Here is an 18,119-nt window from a genome sequence, read left to right as displayed (position 1 = left end):
AATAACTAACGTTCGAAGGTGACCCTACGTGTTGCATGTGGACTAACTATGGGGGCAAAACCTTTAACCTTTATTAATCAAATATATACACTTTCTCAGAACCGCAACAATATATATATATACAGGGTGTCCCAACACCTTAGCCGCCCCCCCCCCCCTGCCCAGCCCAGCGTAGGAGAGGTAGGGAGAAACCACGAATAGGGGGAAAAAGCTTTGTTATTCGACATGTCATGTGCACAGTTTCAAAGCTTTGCTTCAATATTTGGTGTGCCCACCGCCCGCCGACCGAACTGCCTCCAAACGCGCGGGGTAGGATTCCAAGAGAGACACAAACAAGTCACGATCGAACTCCATTTCTTCGAGGACGTTAGTCAAAGCAGTGAGAAGCTCTTCCCTGGTGTTCTGGAGGTGTTGTTCAACTCTGTCCTTGAGTATCGCCCCCAAATGTTCACAGGCGTTGAGGTCAGGCGATGCTCTGGGCCACTCATCGTTTCCGAAAAAAATCGACCTTGTTCGCCTTCAGAAGATTCTGGGTCGCCAGTGCGCTCATGCACGGGGCTCGGTCGTGCAGAAACGTGGTCTCCTTGATGCTGAGGACATTTTCTGGGTTCCGTAAGAACGGAATAACATGGCGGGTCAGCACAACGTCTCGGAGGTATTTGCCGTCCCATGATTGTCCTTGCTCTTTGATGACCCACATCAGCCTTTTCACTGTGAACATCAAGAAGACGCCAACGCACCGTGCTGTCTTCGATTTCTCTCGAATCTTGAGTTTTTGTGGAATGTCATCATTGTGAAGAGCCCAAATTCTGTCGTTCTGGAAGTTGGGACGTCGAGCCTCATAAATGAAAAATTCATCAGAAGGGGCCAGGAAAAGAAAATCATCAGAGGTCCACTCGCTCAAAAACTTACAAAACCACATTCGATCCTCGACATTCTTCTCCGTCAGCTTCGGTGCTGGAATTTGGTGAAAAGCCTTTGCACCAATGGACTGAAGGAACCTGTGGATACTTGATAAGCTCTTCTTCTTCCCTCGAACCCGTTCAATCTCCTTTTGGAGCCCTCGAATGCTTTTCTTCTCCTTGGCAAGCGACTCAATGATGATATCCCTGCTTTCCTGAGACAAACATCGTGCTGTCTGTTCGGGCCGGCTGTCCATCTCGCAATCGAAGGGATCACGGTTCCAATTGCGTTTGACGAAGTCCTCAGACCTGTTCAGGTACTTGGCAACCCAGGATCGGGATATGGTTCCCGGCGTCTGATCCCTGGTGACTCGGAACGCGATAGCCATGATGCGGCATATCCACCTTTTCTTCTCGGAATCACCCGACCACGACATCACTTCACAGAATCTGCAACAGAACAAGAAAGGCTCATTAGATCATTATGAAATTTGGTATTTGAGATGTCAAATGAATGATCCTTCCCGCTATATGCCCGCCATTGTACAGTGGCGACCCGGTAGAGCTGGGCAGGGGGAGGGGGGGGGGGGCAAGGTGTTAGGACACCCTGATATATATACTGCATATATGTATATATTTATATATTTATATATACATATACATACACTACTCACAATAAGTTAGGGATATTGTGGGAGTGAGTTTGTATTTTTCATAGGGGTTAGGGTATTGAAATCAAGAATTCTGTGTTTTTTCACAGTCATTAATAACCATAGAATTAGGACCAACAACTTTTTTCAACATAATTAATACACAAAATCAAGCACACCGAAGAACCTGCCAATATCCCTAACTTATTGTGAGTAGTGTATATATATATATATAAACTGTTATGTAACATCCGCATACTCTTTACAGAGTGTTGGTGCTGCTGAAGCACTCTTGGCAAAGGTTATGTTCGGGTTGGGTGATTTAGCATTGCCTTCCGAGTAGTCAGAGCAGGAATTTGGAGTTTGTTCATGGTGCCGGTCATAACTTCGGTAAAACACATCGAGGGATCTTTTCCGTTCACCAAGGACCAGTGCAGGCAGACGGGTCCTCCGGTTGGCACGGACATTGATGAATCGTCCTGCATGTAAACACGTCCATGCTATCCTGCTAACTCTGTCAAGAGAGGATGGAAACGAAGGAATGATAAATTGGAAGAATTTTTTTTTTTTACCTTTTGGCTTTCATCACTCTTTTGAAGGAGTAAAAGCACAAGTTCAGCACAGATGGAGTGAGAAGAAAGAAAAGGGTAAAACATGATGGAAGGTTTAAGAACAGTTATATATGAAATGTAAATATGAGAGGGAGAGAAGACAGAGAAAATGGTCGTGTAAATAGCAAATAAACAAGAGTTATGTGACATGAAGGGATTTCTCAAAGTTCGTCCTTTCTCTGACCTAAAGGGTCGTGCTTGATTGACTGCTGTTATAGAAGGCCAGGGTAAACATTAGGATGGACTGGCAATGGATGGCTTTTGTGGGATTGACTTTAAATCTGCGCTGGTCTTTAAAAAAGACGAGTTCAAAAAAATGATGCAACCAATCATCGTAAGATGAGATAATTCATATATGGGACCAGCCAATGGTTATCATTGTTATGAAAGAAATTTTACCCCAGAGTTTACAGCTGATAATATTATTCGCCCAAGGTTGTTTGTGCATTCTTTTTGCTGAAGTGTGGTGGCCGGTGGGCAGGTTATCAGCTCCACTGTTGATAATACATTTCCTCTTCTTCTTCAACGACCACAATTATTCCCACGTTATTAATGGGGAAGCTTGGTCCGACCGAGGCTTTCACGAACCGGATGGCCAGGACTGACGTTCGACTAAGGTTAGGGCAGGAATTTTGGAATTTGTTCACGGTGCCGGCGATGGCTCGCCTACTCTCCACGAAAGACGCCGTGGGATCTTTAACGTCCACTAAGTAATTCTAGCAGATGGGGCGCCCAGTTTAACGTCCATCCGAGGGACGGCGCACACATTGTCATTGATGTATCACCCTGCCTGTGAAACACCGAGATGACAGGTTAAAGCTGGGTCTGGATTCGAACCAGATCCTCGACAGCTTATAAGCCAATGTGCGCTCGTAATGCATCCGGTGCAACGAAATTCGTTTGTATAGCCCAAGCTTGCAGTACAGCGGATATCGTACGGCGTGGGGCGGAATTTAGCCACATCTGGGAGTGGTTTCACATACATTGGGCGGAGCGTAGCGAGAGAGGGCGGAACGAAGCGAGAGAGGGCGGAGCCTTTTCCTCTGCTTTGTTCGCGTCTTGCGGATCCGGGACGAGCGTGTGCTGAAGGGTGAGTGCGTGAAGATGAAGTTTCCCTTTTAAAGTGTACGCAGGGGGGTTATGCCGCGGCTGTGCTTATGGCTGTAAAATAGTGTTATCGAGGTGAGCTTTTTGATTTTGCTGAAATGTCACTGTGTGTGTGCATAGACATTCTTTCAGCATGACCTTTTGGATGGCGCACGTTTAACTTTTTCATTCGAACAATGTGAGCTGTGGATACAAGTTCAAGTGTTTCTGTTCATGATGAACGTCATTAACATCCTATTCGCAGCTTCCTGTGAAATCCTCCTTTGATCAAACGCAATGACAGTTAGACATATGAAGTGATAATTAAAATTGCGCACGTTTGGCACCTTGTTCTTATTTTGAGAAGCCCTTGGTGGGGAAAAATGGTTAAAAGTGCGCAGGTACGATTGATTGGGGAAATGTCTTTTTACAACTTTGCCTTCAGCAATGTCTGATTAGGATCTCGGAGGATCTCTCATATTTCACATAAGTTACGGTATATGGACATTAGGAGCCGGTGGACAATTTCCCACAGCATGTGGGATTTGGACCTAAGAAACCAACATCATGAGCTTTGTGCTGCATTCGGAACATGGAACACAACACACACACACACACACACACACACACACACACACACACACACACACACACACACACACACACACACACACACACACACACACACACATATATATATATATATATATATATATATTATATATATGTATGTGAAAGATGTAAATTAAATTATTCTTCGGCTAGTTAAATGTATATATATATATATACTGTATATATATATATATATATACTGTATATATATATGTATATATATATATATATATATATATATATATATACATATTGTTACATATTTATGTGAATGTATGTGAATTACCATGCAGGTGTTTGCTTCCGTGTGTAGTATATTAAGTTGTTGTGTAGTTGTTGTGGTTGGAGGGTCAGGAGCCCTTCTGAAAGAGTGGCAGGAAACGGAAGTGGCCGGAAGCGGAAGTGACGGGAAACGGAGGAGAAAAGACACGAGGAAAAGGAAGGCTTTTTCTTCCTCGCCCCGCGACGACGAGAAGGGGGAATCGACCTTACGCTGCGCGGAAAACGCGCCGTTGCGAAACGTCTGGCGAGAGGAGTTACCTGGGCGGTAAATACCTTTGGACACGTCCAGTCACTGTGAGTTCGTGCACGAAACCAAGCGTCCGGGACAGTTTGCCCCGTCTACAAAGACGCGTACGGGTCCGCACGTTGGGCCTCGCTCGCGTCGGAAGCCGCGCTGGGTTTTTGCCCATCGACAAGGACGCGTAAGAGTCGCACTTGGGGCCTCGCGCACGTTGGACGCCGCGCTGGGTTTGCCCCGTGGCTTGGCAAGGAGGTGCGCTGCAGCCGCGGCCCCAGTCCGAGACGGCACGTTTAGAGCACGTCCGCCCGGGGCTCGTTCAACCGCCCGTGTGCGGAGAGGAGAGACATTGACCACGGAGGGAGTCAGGAGTGGGGCTCACGTGAGGAATGTATAAGATTAAGATGGCCATCTTAGAGTTTGTGTAGATGAGTTCACATGGTTGTAATATTGATTGTGCATTGTTGATGGTTGTTGATTGCTCAGTGAATATATTATTGATTATTCCGGATCCTTGGTGTGGGGTTTCTTCTTGACCGGAATTCATATTGATTGCGTTACGAAAGCGTATAAACCATATATCTTTCTGGCGGGGTCCCTCCCACGGTCCGGGGGTCACCAAGACCAGGTAGTTACCGGGAGGACCACGTAACAGAATTGGGGGCTCGTCCAAATTACGATTTGCGGTTTCGCAATTGGGTCTACGTCCGGGATCTAAAAGTGTATAAAATAATAAAATAATAATATTTTTGGTAATTAAAATTTATTAATTAATTATTAATTGGTAATATTTTTTTTTGAGAAATTGGGGAAAGTCTTGGGGTGAAGGTTAACAGGTGTTAACGATAGGCACCATGGCGTTTGTGGCACAGAACTTTGGGGTAACCCCGAGTGAGGCACAGTTCCGAGCGTTGCTAAAGTCGGATCTCTTGAAATTGGCCAAACATTTTAACTTGGAGGTCCGAACTAATTTGAGGAAGGCAGAGTTGCAGGCCACGGTGATACAATCTATGGTGGGATTAGGAACATGGGACGAGTTAGCCTGGGAGTGGCTACCCGAAGAACCAGAAGACGTGGAGCTCCGGAAACTGGAGTTGCAATTACGGAGCCAGGAACGGATCAAAGAAGAAGAAAGGAAAGCAGAAGAGAGGAGAGAAGAGAAACAAGCAGAGGAAAGGAGAGTGGAACGAGAACTCCAGGAAAGGTTAGCAGAAGAAGAAAGGAAAGCAGAAAAGGAAAGAGCAGAAGAAGAAAGGAAAGCAGAAAAGGAAAGAGCAGAAGAAGAAAGGAAAGCAGAAAAGGAAAGAGCAGAAGAAGAAAGGAAAGCAGAGGAGAGGAGAGAAGAGAAACAAGCAGAGGAAAGGAGAGTGGAAAGAGAACTCCAGGAAAGAAGAGAAAAGGAACAAGCAGAGGAAAGGAGAGCTGCAAGGGACCTCGAAGCAGAGGAGAGAAAAGCGGAAAGGGAATTAAAGGAACGTGACATGGAGCTTCAGCAAGAAATCAAAGTCAAGGAGCTGGAGTTAATGAGAGAACGGGGAGAGGCACCACCCTTGCTGACGGGGTCGACACCTCACCAGAAAACCTGGGATGTGGGCAGACATGTGAGGCTGGTTCCACCGTTCAGTGAAAAGGAAGTCGCGAAATTCTTCCCACACTTTGAGAAAGTGGCTCGACAATTAAACTGGCCGGAGGAGGCCTGGACCATACTCGTACAAAGTGTGCTGGTGGGGAAAGCTCAGGAAATTTATTCGGCGCTACCAATGGACCAATGTGCAGATTATGAGGTACTGAAGAAGCACATCCTCAAGGCCTATGAGTTGGTTCCGGAAGCTTACAGGCAAAAATTCAGGAATGCCAGGAAGAGGGAGAGTGAGACCCATGTGGAGTTTGCCAGAGTGAAAGAAAACATGTTTGATCGGTGGTGTGAGTCAAAAGGAGTCGGGAAAGACTTCGAGACATTGCGGGACTTGATCCTGGTGGAGGAATTCCAGCAGTGTGTCCACGAGGACATCAAAGTGTACCTGCAGGAAAAGAAGGTACCAAAGTTGTGGGACGCAGCCACCATGGCAGATGATTATGCCTTAACCCACCGAATAGGGGTCCACGAACCTAACTCCTCGCCTAGATCTCCGCAGGGGAGGTGGGGAACAGCAGGTGCGGAGAACGACCATACATGGCGGCGGCCTCGAGATGATTATGGGGACAACTATGATACCCCACCGGTTCGAAATCAGAGGGATGCGGGCCCAAGACAAACTTATAGTTCGGGGGGCCCGAGGCAGACCCCGAGTTTTTCCTCCGGGCCTACTTGCGCGTTTTGCAAAAAACCTGGACACTTGATGTCCAGTTGTTACCTCATGAAAAGGGACAACCCAGAGCGGAGTCCGACTATTACAACTCCGAATGCGATGGCTAGCGTAAGAAATCGCCATCAAGAGGGTTACCAACCATTTGTTTCCGAGGGGTTTGTGTCACTGGATGGAGCCTCGACTAACCGGAGACCGGTTAGGATATTGAGAGACACAGGGGCCCATCAATCTTTAATGCTTGAAGGCATTTTGCCATGGTCCGAGGAGACGGCAACGGGGGATAGTGTTCGTTTACAGGGGATCGGGGGCGGTGTTAGTGCTCCCCTTCAGGTCATCCAGTTGGAGTCCGATTTGGTGTCAGGACCGGTCACCGTCGGTTTACAAGCCACGTTTCCTGTAGAGGGTGTATCTGTGGTTCTCGGGAATGATTTGGCCGGGGGTCAAGTTTATGGTAACCTGAGGGTTGAGAAAGAGCCCAGCAGGGAAAATAACACCACACCAGCTCGGGATGGTGACAAAAGTGCCAAGTTATTTGTAGGGGGACTGAACTTCAAAACAGAGGAAGAAGTTCTGACCTCTGTCTTCAACAGATATGGGCCGCTGGTGGAAGTGCGGTTGGTAAGAGACTGGGAAACGCAACAGTCAAGAGGGTTCGGCTTTGTCACGTTTGCCAGCACAAAAGACGCCAGAGAGGCAGAGAAGAATTGGAATGGCAAGGATTTGGAGGGTCGGACCATAACAGTAGGGAAGGCATTTCGTAGGCGTCGAGAGGTCTACAGGAGAGGACAACTGGGCGGTAGTTTTGGTGGTGGCCGCAGTCAATATTATTATGGAGGCTCCCTGAGTTACGGCCGCTCCCGAAGGAAGAATTGGCAAAGTAGTGGCCGAGAAGAAGACCGGTATTCAGGGGACTACAGGGACCAGTGGTCCCACCCTAATTATTAGGGACGTTCCGAGAAGTTGAAGCACTGAAGGCGGCGGAGCCGCCGAGCCAAGATTCCTACACGAATTAACCGTGAACGCCGTTCCTAAAGGCGCCCATGTAGAGAACTTTCCTGCACGGACTAACCGTGAACTCCACGTTCCTCAAGGCGCCCATGTAGAGAACTTTCCTGCACGGACTAACCGTGAACTCCGCGTTCCTAAAGGCATCCATGTAGTGAATACTCGGCTTGGCCTCCCGGAAAAGTGCTATCGAGTGGCTTAACTGGCTTTATTTTTAAGTGATAACTGTGCCCGGGGGGAATTGATAATGTGGGGGGGTTGAGTTATCTGGTTTATTTCTCCAAATTGGCCGGCAAAGAAAGTTTTCGCTGGGTTCAAACTTTCTTTCTTGAAGGGGGGGAGTGTTACATATTTATGTGAATGTATGTGAATTACCATGCAGGTGTTTGCTTCCGTGTGTAGTATATTAAGTTGTTGTGTAGTTGTTGTGGTTGGAGGGTCAGGAGCCCTTCTGAAAGAGTGGCAGGAAACGGAAGTGGCCGGAAGCGGAAGTGACGGGAAACGGAGGAGAAAAGACACGAGGAAAAGGAAGGCTTTTTCTTCCTCGCCCCGCGACGACGAGAAGGGGGAATCGACCTTACGCTGCGCGGAAAACGCGCCGTTGCGAAACGTCTGGCGAGAGGAGTTACCTGGGCGGTAAATACCTTTGGACACGTCCAGTCACTGTGAGTTCGTGCACGAAACCAAGCGTCCGGGACAGTTTGCCCCGTCTACAAAGACGCGTACGGGTCCGCACGTTGGGCCTCGCTCGCGTCGGAAGCCGCGCTGGGTTTTTGCCCATCGACAAGGACGCGTAAGAGTCGCACTTGGGGCCTCGCGCACGTTGGACGCCGCGCTGGGTTTGCCCCGTGGCTTGGCAAGGAGGTGCGCTGCAGCCGCGGCCCCAGTCCGAGACGGCACGTTTAGAGCACGTCCGCCCGGGGCTCGTTCAACCGCCCGTGTGCGGAGAGGAGAGACATTGACCACGGAGGGAGTCAGGAGTGGGGCTCACGTGAGGAATGTATAAGATTAAGATGGCCATCTTAGAGTTTGTGTAGATGAGTTCACATGGTTGTAATATTGATTGTGCATTGTTGATGGTTGTTGATTGCTCAGTGAATATATTATTGATTATTCCGGATCCTTGGTGTGGGGTTTCTTCTTGACCGGAATTCATATTGATTGCGTTACGAAAGCGTATAAACCATATATCTTTCTGGCGGGGTCCCTCCCACGGTCCGGGGGTCACCAAGACCAGGTAGTTACCGGGAGGACCACGTAACAGAATATATATATATATATATATATATATATACGAGCAGAAGTACCCAGCATTGCCGGGCGGGGGAGGAGGAGAGGGGGAAGAGGAGGGGAGGGGGAAGAAGAGGGGAGGGGAACAGGGGGGAGGGGAAGGGGGGAGGGGAGGGTGTGGGGGTGCCCGGGGGAAGAAGGGCCCCTCCCCCCTCCCCCTTCCCCTCCCCCCCTTCACCTCCCCCTCCCCCCCCCCTCTCCCCCCTTCCCCCTCCCCCCCTTCCTCCCCCTCCCCCCTCCCCCCTCCCCCTCCCCCCTCCCCCCCGTTCCCCTCCCCTCCTCTTCCCCCTCCCCTCCTCCTCCCCCTTAACACCAGGGGGGTTGACTCAGCCTGTCATCCTACCGAGGTCGGCAAATTGAGTACCAGTTCACTGGTAATTCCCTGTGTGCCGCAAGAGGCGCCTAACAGGGTTGGCGGCACTAACCCGGAAGTCGGAACTCATTGTCGTCAAATAAATGTAGCATGTATGTTTCACTCTCTGTCACATGCCGTTGGTCTCATGTCAATCGGATGAAGTTGAAAAATTAACATTACGAAGTTTCTCTGGGATGTACTGATTCCGAATAATGAAGTTGAAAAATTAACGTTCCGAAATACGCTAATTACGCTAACAGAAGCGCTGGCGCTGCGAAGCGCTAGAGGGAGCGCTGCGCTCCCTCCCTTCGATTCCCTCCCTCTTCTGCTAGCGCTTCTGCGCTAATACGCTAATTTTAAAACCCGAAGTTTTAAAAAATTTACGGTGTGCTGTAGTTGCTCTGAGACGTACTGATTCCGAATATTCCTTTGGTTTTTCTCTGCGATGAGTAGTTCTCGAGTTATAAGAGGACAAACAAACAAACATACTTTACTGCTTTATATATATATATATATGTGTGTGTGTGTGTGTGTGTGTGTGTGTGTGTGTGTGTGTGTGTGTGTGTGTGTGTGTGTGTGTGTGTGTGTGTGTGTGTGTGTGTGTGTGTGTGTGTGTGTGTGTGTGTGTGTGTGTGTGTGTGTGTGTGTGTGTGTGTGTGTGTGTGTGTAAATAGCTTAGTGGGCTGTCACCGTGTAAGTGATGAGGTTTGTGGGTTCGAGTCCCGGGTTGAGTCAGAATTTTTTTTCACACTAGCCCCATGCAGGAATTTACTTCCTGTTTATCTATCTATCTTCGATCTATATATATATAAAAGAAAGTTTTTGTTTGTTTGTCTGCACAAGCTAATCTCCTGAACGGTGAAAGATAGGAGGAAACCTCTCAAACAAAAAAATGTCGGAACCGGCCCGGGAAGGTTATAGGCTAGGTGGCGAGGCTGGTCAAGGCGGCTTCGGCCGGGATGGGCCCATTTCGCAGTTAAAAGCTGAGCTGAATTCTTGTAGTCAATCTTCTATGGCCGCGAGTAAAAGTTGAATTATAGTAGTAAATTCATTCAAAAAGAACTAAAAAAGTCGGGACGGGCCCCGGGAAGGTTATAGGCTCGGTGGCGAAGCCGGTCGAGGCCGCCTCGGCCGGTCTGGGCCCATTTCACAATTAAAAGCTGAGCTGAATTATAGTAGTCAATCTTCCACGGCCGTGAGTAAAAGCTGAATTGTAGTAGTAAATTAATTCAAAAAAGAACCCTGGCAACGCCGGGTGCATTAGGCTAGTTAAATATATATATATATATATATATATCTTCACCAAAATCGAATTGATTCGTCCTTGTCAAACACAAAACCTGTCCAACAAGTTTCGTCCAAATCCATCCACAACTTTTTGAGATATCCTGTTATATGTCGGTTTTTGGCCATCTCACTCAATGGTGAAGAATCGCTTAAAAATTCTACTAGCTGGATCCGGATCTTGATATTCCCCAAAATTGAACCAATTCTTCCTTGTTACACACCCAACTTTTCCACCAAGTTTCGTCCAAATCCGGCCACAACATTTTTGAGATATCCTGCTATAAGTATATCATTTTTGGCCCTATCTCCCAATGGTGAAGAATCACTTTAAAAATTCTACTCGCGCGATCCGAATCTGAATCTTCACCAAAATTGAACCAATTCTTCCTTATCACATACGCCACCTCTCTGCCAAATTTAGTCTGAATCCGTCCACAACTTTTTGAGATATCTTGTTTGCGGACAGACAGACAGGGGTGAAATCATAACCTCCATCCACCTTCGGTGGCGGGAGTAACAAATACTTTATAAAATGTGCATTTATTTCCTCCTCCACAAAACCAACACCCATTTTCCATCAAGAGGAAGTCTGCATTCTATCTTCAAAAAGTTTTAATGATATGCTTAACATGTGATTAGGTTACCCAAAGGTACTGTATATGATTAGGTTTCCTCACCTTCTTTTCTGAAATTATCTCAGTGAGGCATGCAATGGGTTATTATTACTTTTGTCATTTGAAGTGCCTTGAAAGAAATGCAACAATAAGGTGGAACGACAGTCAAGCTGCTATACATACACCTTTGCAAGGGGGAAAAAGGGCAATAAAACATGGGAATTCCTCTGGATTTTTTGCAGTCAAGTGAGGTCTAAAGCAACAAAAGCTAAGCGAGTGTGAAAATAATAGAGTCCTGTTACTTGTGATACAATTGAGCGTTCTGAAGCATCACTCATAATACCCTGCCTGTGCCACCACCACCGGGAGTGGCGGTACACAGTACATGTTATGAAGATACAATAATTTGCGTCATCCCACCTTCAGAACTCCAGGTGAGGGGGCAATTAGGTCTCTACAACCTTTGCCATATGATGCATAGTCCCCTTGGCATGTTCAATTGGTTGAGATTGCACAAGTTACAACCGAATACATCGACGTCAGACATACAGACTGTCGATGGGCACCAAATTGTGATGTATTTTTGTGTGAGGACAGATTAACAGGGCTCACAGTTAATCACACACATATTTATATACATATTATATATATACAGTATATTATGTCAGTGTTGTTATGTCAACCACATGAAACTAATTCATTCTTAACTAGAATCCGGGCACTCGGTAGAGCGCATACCTTCGCCGCAGCTACTGTTCTGTACTTGGCATGGGAGTGTATGCGATGTGAAACTTTATGTGAAATGCGATCGATTTTTAAAAATCAGAATTTGAGCAAATCTGTTTCATTCGTCTGTTAATATGCCTCATCTATTGTCAAATCTGCAATTATAATTTTTTTTGAGGTTGAAATGATCGCGGGAGATCGCGTTATAGTGATGACGTCCTGGATGGACATCTTCTTCTTCAGTCGCTCATAACTTTGAGTGAAATACGATCGAGTTAAAAATAGTCAGAATTTGAGCAAATCTGTTTCCCAAAATCTAATCAAATGTGTCCCGTATAATAACCAATCATCCCACCAAATTTCATGCAATTCGGTTGAATACTTTTTGAGTTATGCGATTAACATACACACACACAGACATACAAATAAATACACAGCGATCAAAACATAACCTTCCGCTTTTGCGAAGGTAATTACAAGAATAGGGCTCACTGGGCCATTATTGTGTTTTGCATGGGGCCCCCAAATCACTAACGCAGCCCCTGGGGGTGTGGGAGGAAGGGAAATAGAAGAGAGATAAGTTTGGGAGGATATGGGAATAGGTAGATGGAAGGGAAGCGCATCATCATGAGATGTGGGAGGAGGGGGGAGTCAAAATTTGGCCATGTTTGCATATGTACTAAATAGATAGCCCGATCGTGTTAATGTGCATGTGGGTGTATGCCTACACCCGTGTGTGCATTTCATCAAGGTATTTGTGAGCTGTTGATGGACATTTATTGACTTGTTGATCAGAGGAATACTTCATGTTGGATAAAAAGTCCAGCTCTTTTTACCTCCGCCACCAAAGTTGGACGGTGGTTGTTTTCACACCCGTCTCTTTGTCTGTAAGCAGGATATCTCAAAAGGTTATTGACGGATTCAGACGAAACTTGGTGGACAGATTGGGTGTTTGACAAGGAAGAATTGATTCGATTTTGGTGAAGTTCCAGATCTGGATACGATATTTAAAAAAAATGTTTTAAGTAATTCTTCACCATTGAGAGATGGAGCCTAAAACCATAAACATATGGCATGCTATTTCAAAAAGTTGTGGACGAGTTATGACAAAACTTGGTGGATGAGTTTCGCAGGTGACAAGAACAAGCCAATTTGATCTTGGTTCAGGTCCGGATGCAGATCCGGCCTATCAGTGGAATAGAGTTAGCAGATACCTAATTTTAGTAACTACTGTTAGTGTCAAAAATGGTTGCGTAATGCTTTGTTTATTCAATGAGTAACCTGAAAACCTCTTGCATTCTTCCCTTTTTTCTGCTCACAGTGGTGTTGTGGTAAGATGGATGGACATTGTTACAACAATGAGTCCATCTCATTCTTCTACAATAGGAGTGGCAAGCCACTGCATGATGGCTGGACTGTTGGTCATCGCGTTGTCGTGGTTCTGGGCTTTGCTCTCTGTGTATTCATCATGCTTGCCAACCTCCTGGTCATGGCTGCTGTAGTGATCAACAGGCGATTCCACTTTCCCATATACTACCTCATGGCTAATCTCGCTGCTGCAGATTTCTTTGCCGGGCTCGCATATTGCTACCTGATCTTCAATACAGGGCCCAACACAAGACACTTGACAATCAACACCTGGATGCTGAGGCAGGGGCTCATGGACACCAGCCTTACTGCTTCAGTGGCCAACCTGCTGGCGATTGCAATTGAGCGACATATCACTGTGTTCCATATGCAACTTCACACACGGATGAGCGTACGGCGCGTGGTCGTGGTCATTGGTGTCATTTGGCTTTTGGCTATCCTGGTAGGGTCCATTCCCACCATGGGATGGAATTGCATCTGTAGCATCTCCAGCTGTTCGACCATGGCACCGCTGTATAGCGAAAGTTTCCTCATCTTCTGGGCCGTCTCAAATCTTTCCACTTTCCTAGTCATGGTGGGCCTTTATGGACACATCTTCGTGTACGTCCGCAGCCGAGCAATGCGCATGGCACGTACTGGCTCAGCAACCCGACGGAACCGTGAGACAATCATGGGCCTTCTTAAGACCGTCACTATCGTGTTGGGTGAGACTATCCTTTGTGTCTTTTCTTTCATCTAATTGCTACCTACATAAGCAGGTTGGACGACAAGACCAATATACAAGTGTTGAAAATCTATTTTGAGGTGTGGGTAAGGGTGTAATAATAGCGGTACACCAGTATTTCTTTGTGCTGCACTAATAGGAAGTGAATAAGTTCCAGATGAAATGGATGCAAAGTTTATGAAATATAAACAGCCATCTGACCCATTCATGCATTCGTGCTAAAGCTTCCTCTCCTGTTCCTTAATTCTTTCTCTTAATTTTATTGGAGCACACTGACTCATTTATTTTCTTGCTTTACATAATTCAAACATGCCTTTTTGCCTAAACCATTCATTCATTTTCCCGAATGGTATTGGGGACTTCTTTATGTCGATGTAGTGTCAGTGTTTTGGATAGTTCGAGTAAAGGATGCAATCAAGCTGTCTCTGCCAGAGCTTCAGGAAGTAGTGCAGGATAGGGATGTTTGGAGAAATTGGATCATTAATTTTACCAGAAGTCGGACACGATTTGACGTAACTGGATAAGTGTTGGTGTGAGTGAGGGTTTTAATCGTTATGACATTTCCTCCTGTTGTCAGTCGTATACAAAAATCAATCGAGTAGCGACTGGTTTTATGGTCCATTCTTGCATGTAATTTGACCTTTCATATAGAAAAATCCATTTTCAAATTTTTAATCATGCAAAAACATCTACTCAGCTCTGCTTCGTGAAAAGTCCCCGTTGAAGAATGCTCGGCATCTACAATGGATTTCACATCAATAGCATCCTGGAAGGAAGGAAGATGTAGCACAAGAGATATCCTTAAGCAGCATTCAGATAAGAAGTCCTTATTAGAGATGTCACTCAGATTTGGTATTCATTTGCATTTCCCTTTGTAGACACAGAGCATTTTCCCACTTAGATGTGTCCCAAAGTGCTGTATACCTAGATTTTTTAAAGAATCTCCTTATTGCAATCCCAAACAAATAATTACCAACAAACATCTCACCCTCGCTCAATACCTCCCCAAACTTGCTTTTCCGCGAGATTATCTGATATGGATCGCTTTTCAGGATCGATGCATGCCCCCAGTCTGAGCACCATGCCTCTGCCAGTGGAGTGAGTGTTGCAGAATTTTTCGCAATACAAGAATGGGAAAACAGGAAGGAAAAGAGATTGATCAGCATGCCATGCACACACGAAAATCCTTTTAGCGACGAGTCAGGGAGCTATGGAGAGGGAGTGACGAGGGAGGGCAGGGAACAAGACTCTCTTTAGGGTTTACCAAAGACAGCAATCATAAAGAGGAATTGTTCAAACCTTCATTTTAAGCCAATGAAGATGCTTGGTTTTTGTAATGTTTCATCAATACCGCCTGGACAGACGTAACTTCATACAATGACGAAGCGATTGATGTAAAGAGAAATGCAAATAAGGTGGCCTGGATTTAAATAAAAACATCAGTCAAAGTACAAATATTTCCACCGAGGAGTTGGAGATAGGAAAAGGAATAAGAGTTATAATCCAGGGAGAATAAAGACCTTAGAAGAGAGCATTATCAAATGAAATTACCAACCATTTTATGTAATCGGTACATCAAAGCGGACTATATAAATGGAAAGGGTGGTTCTTGTGGAGGCAGAATGATGGTCTGATGTTTAGGCTTTTAGGCTTGCGTGCAGCCGTCGTTAATACTAGCCGCAGCAGTTCCATGGGGACCTACCATAATGTAAACCAGGTTGTGGGCGAGTTGGATGGTGTGTGGCTGCTCGGCTGCTCGGCCTGCGCATTCGCTCTGTGTCACTTCATTGTAAATTGGTTCTGCAGGTTTGGCAAAGAAGAAAATAAACATCTGGATTTGGGTGGGCAGGGATGGGGGATCCTCATTAGATCTCCTTGCTTTGCAAGATTACTATTTGCAAATAACAATTGTACTTAGACAATAGGGTCGAGAAAATCATCACATGATAAGACTGACTGTGGTGTTTAATTATAATATTTACAGATGCCTCAGATAGGTTTTCAATCCACCTCATGATAAACAATGCCACCACTGCCTCAAGACACGTCATTAAACCTAAACAAAACAGTGAGTGGCCTTCAATTGAGTAAGCATGTTTACACTCTTAAAACAAAACATTGTGCAGACACAAATTTTATACAGTTTGGATAAATTTGCACAGCCCCCTGTGAAAATCCAGCCTTGGGTGAATACCGGCGTCAAAACTAACTCGGGTGTAAGAAGAGTGGTAGCGAAGATGTATACCGAGAGAAATTAGAAGGGCAGTATACGGGTGGAAGGACAGCGCGGAGTAATTTCTCGGGTTTAGTACGATGACCTAGTCTTGCGATGAGGGAAGTGAACCATTGAGCATTTTTTGCACTGCAGGAGACATGGAGAGACGTAATTCAAAGAGGACAGGGTGAGGCACAACTAGGAAAAGGCAAATCCGAAATACCGCTCTAAGGGTCACCCTTTTCAGCTAGCTGTGGGTGCGTTTTGTATTCGAGCAAAAGGCATGGATAGAGATGAGAGGAAGGCTGTTTGATCACCTGCCAATGGCCATTCCTGCGTTAGTCCTGCCCCCGGAAATGAGTGCCAGCCGGGAATGCAGGCTTTGAGTAGGGAGGGGAAGATTGGGGAGTAGGATCAAGGATGGGTGAAGGGGAAGGTGAATTAAACAAACTGTAATGTAAGGCGGACCTGAGCTTTTTTGGGGGGGGTTCTGAGTGGTGGAAGTTGAGCGGAAATGTTGGGTTTTCAGATATGCTGAAAATTCAAACTGGCACAATAATTGATGTTTCCCCTGCAAAGCCTGTCCTTGAATTTTCAGCTCCAAAGTGAGGACTGGTGAAATGCCACTCTTTTATGGCTGCCTTCTCCCAGTGCCTGCTTGGAGAAACAGTGTATGAAACGTCTTTTATCAGTTTGAAAGTTAAGTGACTATGGTGTCTGTGTTCCCCACAGGAGCGTTTATTGTTTGCTGGACGCCAGGCCTCGTCATACTTCTGCTCGATGTGTTTTGTCCAAGTTGCGACATCCTTGCATTTGAGAAGTTTTTCCTCCTCCTAGCAGAGGTCAACTCGGCTATGAACCCAATTATCTACTCCTTCCGTGACAAAGAGATGCTGAGCACCTTCAAAAGAATCCTGCGATGCCGGCAAACTGGGAGTTTGAGTGGGAATCAGCGGGAGACGAGTTCTTCTGTGGGCCCAAGTCTCTCGCATCAACCAAAGCTGTGCTCTGCAACTCCAGAAAGAAGCTTCCTTAGCCCAGAGCCTTGACTCTTGGACTGTTTTGACTTTCTTCAAGAATCTGCTTTTGAGTCAGGTTCATGGACCCCAGTATTATAAACCTTTTTTTATGACTGTTTTTTTTTTTAAATCAAAGTAGTTTAGTTATTCCTCCTAAATTGTGCATGGTTTGACCATGTGTGCAGTGCCGCTGCCTATCGGGCTGCTTGGCAGTCATGACGGACAAGTGGGATCTGGCTTTAAATTTTCTGCCCCTTTTCCTGTTCATCTCCTCCCCTTCCCTTCCCCTCTCAAACCCATTATATATACCTGTATGAACTATTGGAGATGCAAATGTGATATACCAGGTAATAAACTGACATTGTCCCTATAAAATATATTCCACATTCAATTATGGATGCATTTGCCCTGACATTTTGTTCCAGGTTTTCTGTTTTAATTCTATCATTATCTGGAAAACAGACTAAGTTAGGGAAGTTCTGAATTGTGAGATGAGACAATCAGAGACTGTGAGATGCCAGTACAAACAAGAGTGCCCAATAAATTGTAAAGGAACACTACCCTTCACTGCTTGTTGATTCATTAATGGGCATTGATATTGCTGCAGCACACATTCTGGTATTTCCATGTCATAACTCAAGCTTCTATCACATCACATGCATTGGCTTGTACCTTCTTTCTACCTCTTCTTGGTTTCATCTTCCCTCTAATGTTGTTTTGTATAATGTAAATGGTGGTGTGTACACTATCAGCAAAGAAAATTTACTGCTTTCATCATAAACATCGATTCAAATTGTTATGAAAGGTGAAATACAGGCAGTCCCCG

The 18,119-nt window shown here is 45.8% G+C and overlaps 1 protein-coding gene across 2 annotated transcripts; it reads left to right on the top strand.

Moving 5' to 3' along the window:
- Nucleotides 1-3,046: 3,046 nt before the first annotated feature.
- On the top strand, nt 3,047-17,853 carry LOC137432648 (lysophosphatidic acid receptor 1-B). Of its 2 annotated transcripts, none has more exons than XM_068124738.2 (3): nt 3,047-3,253; nt 13,289-14,039; nt 17,007-17,853. In XM_068124738.2, exons 2-3 carry the CDS (start codon nt 13,304-13,306, stop codon nt 17,321-17,323), a joined length of 1,053 nt encoding a protein of 350 aa, XP_067980839.1. In that variant the 5' UTR covers nt 3,047-3,253; nt 13,289-13,303; the 3' UTR covers nt 17,324-17,853. The 2 variants fall into 2 exon arrangements, with proteins under 2 accessions (XP_067980839.1, XP_067980846.1); XM_068124745.2 differs by having other exon boundaries at nt 3,238-3,345.
- Nucleotides 17,854-18,119: the final 266 nt, after the last annotated feature.

Source organism: Myxine glutinosa, chromosome 1 (genome assembly GCF_964187855.1).
Source record: "Myxine glutinosa chromosome 1, kmMyxGlut1.1, whole genome shotgun sequence".
NCBI classification, from domain to species: Eukaryota; Metazoa; Chordata; class Myxini; order Myxiniformes; family Myxinidae; genus Myxine; species Myxine glutinosa.
This window is presented reverse-complemented; position numbering and strand designations above follow the sequence as displayed.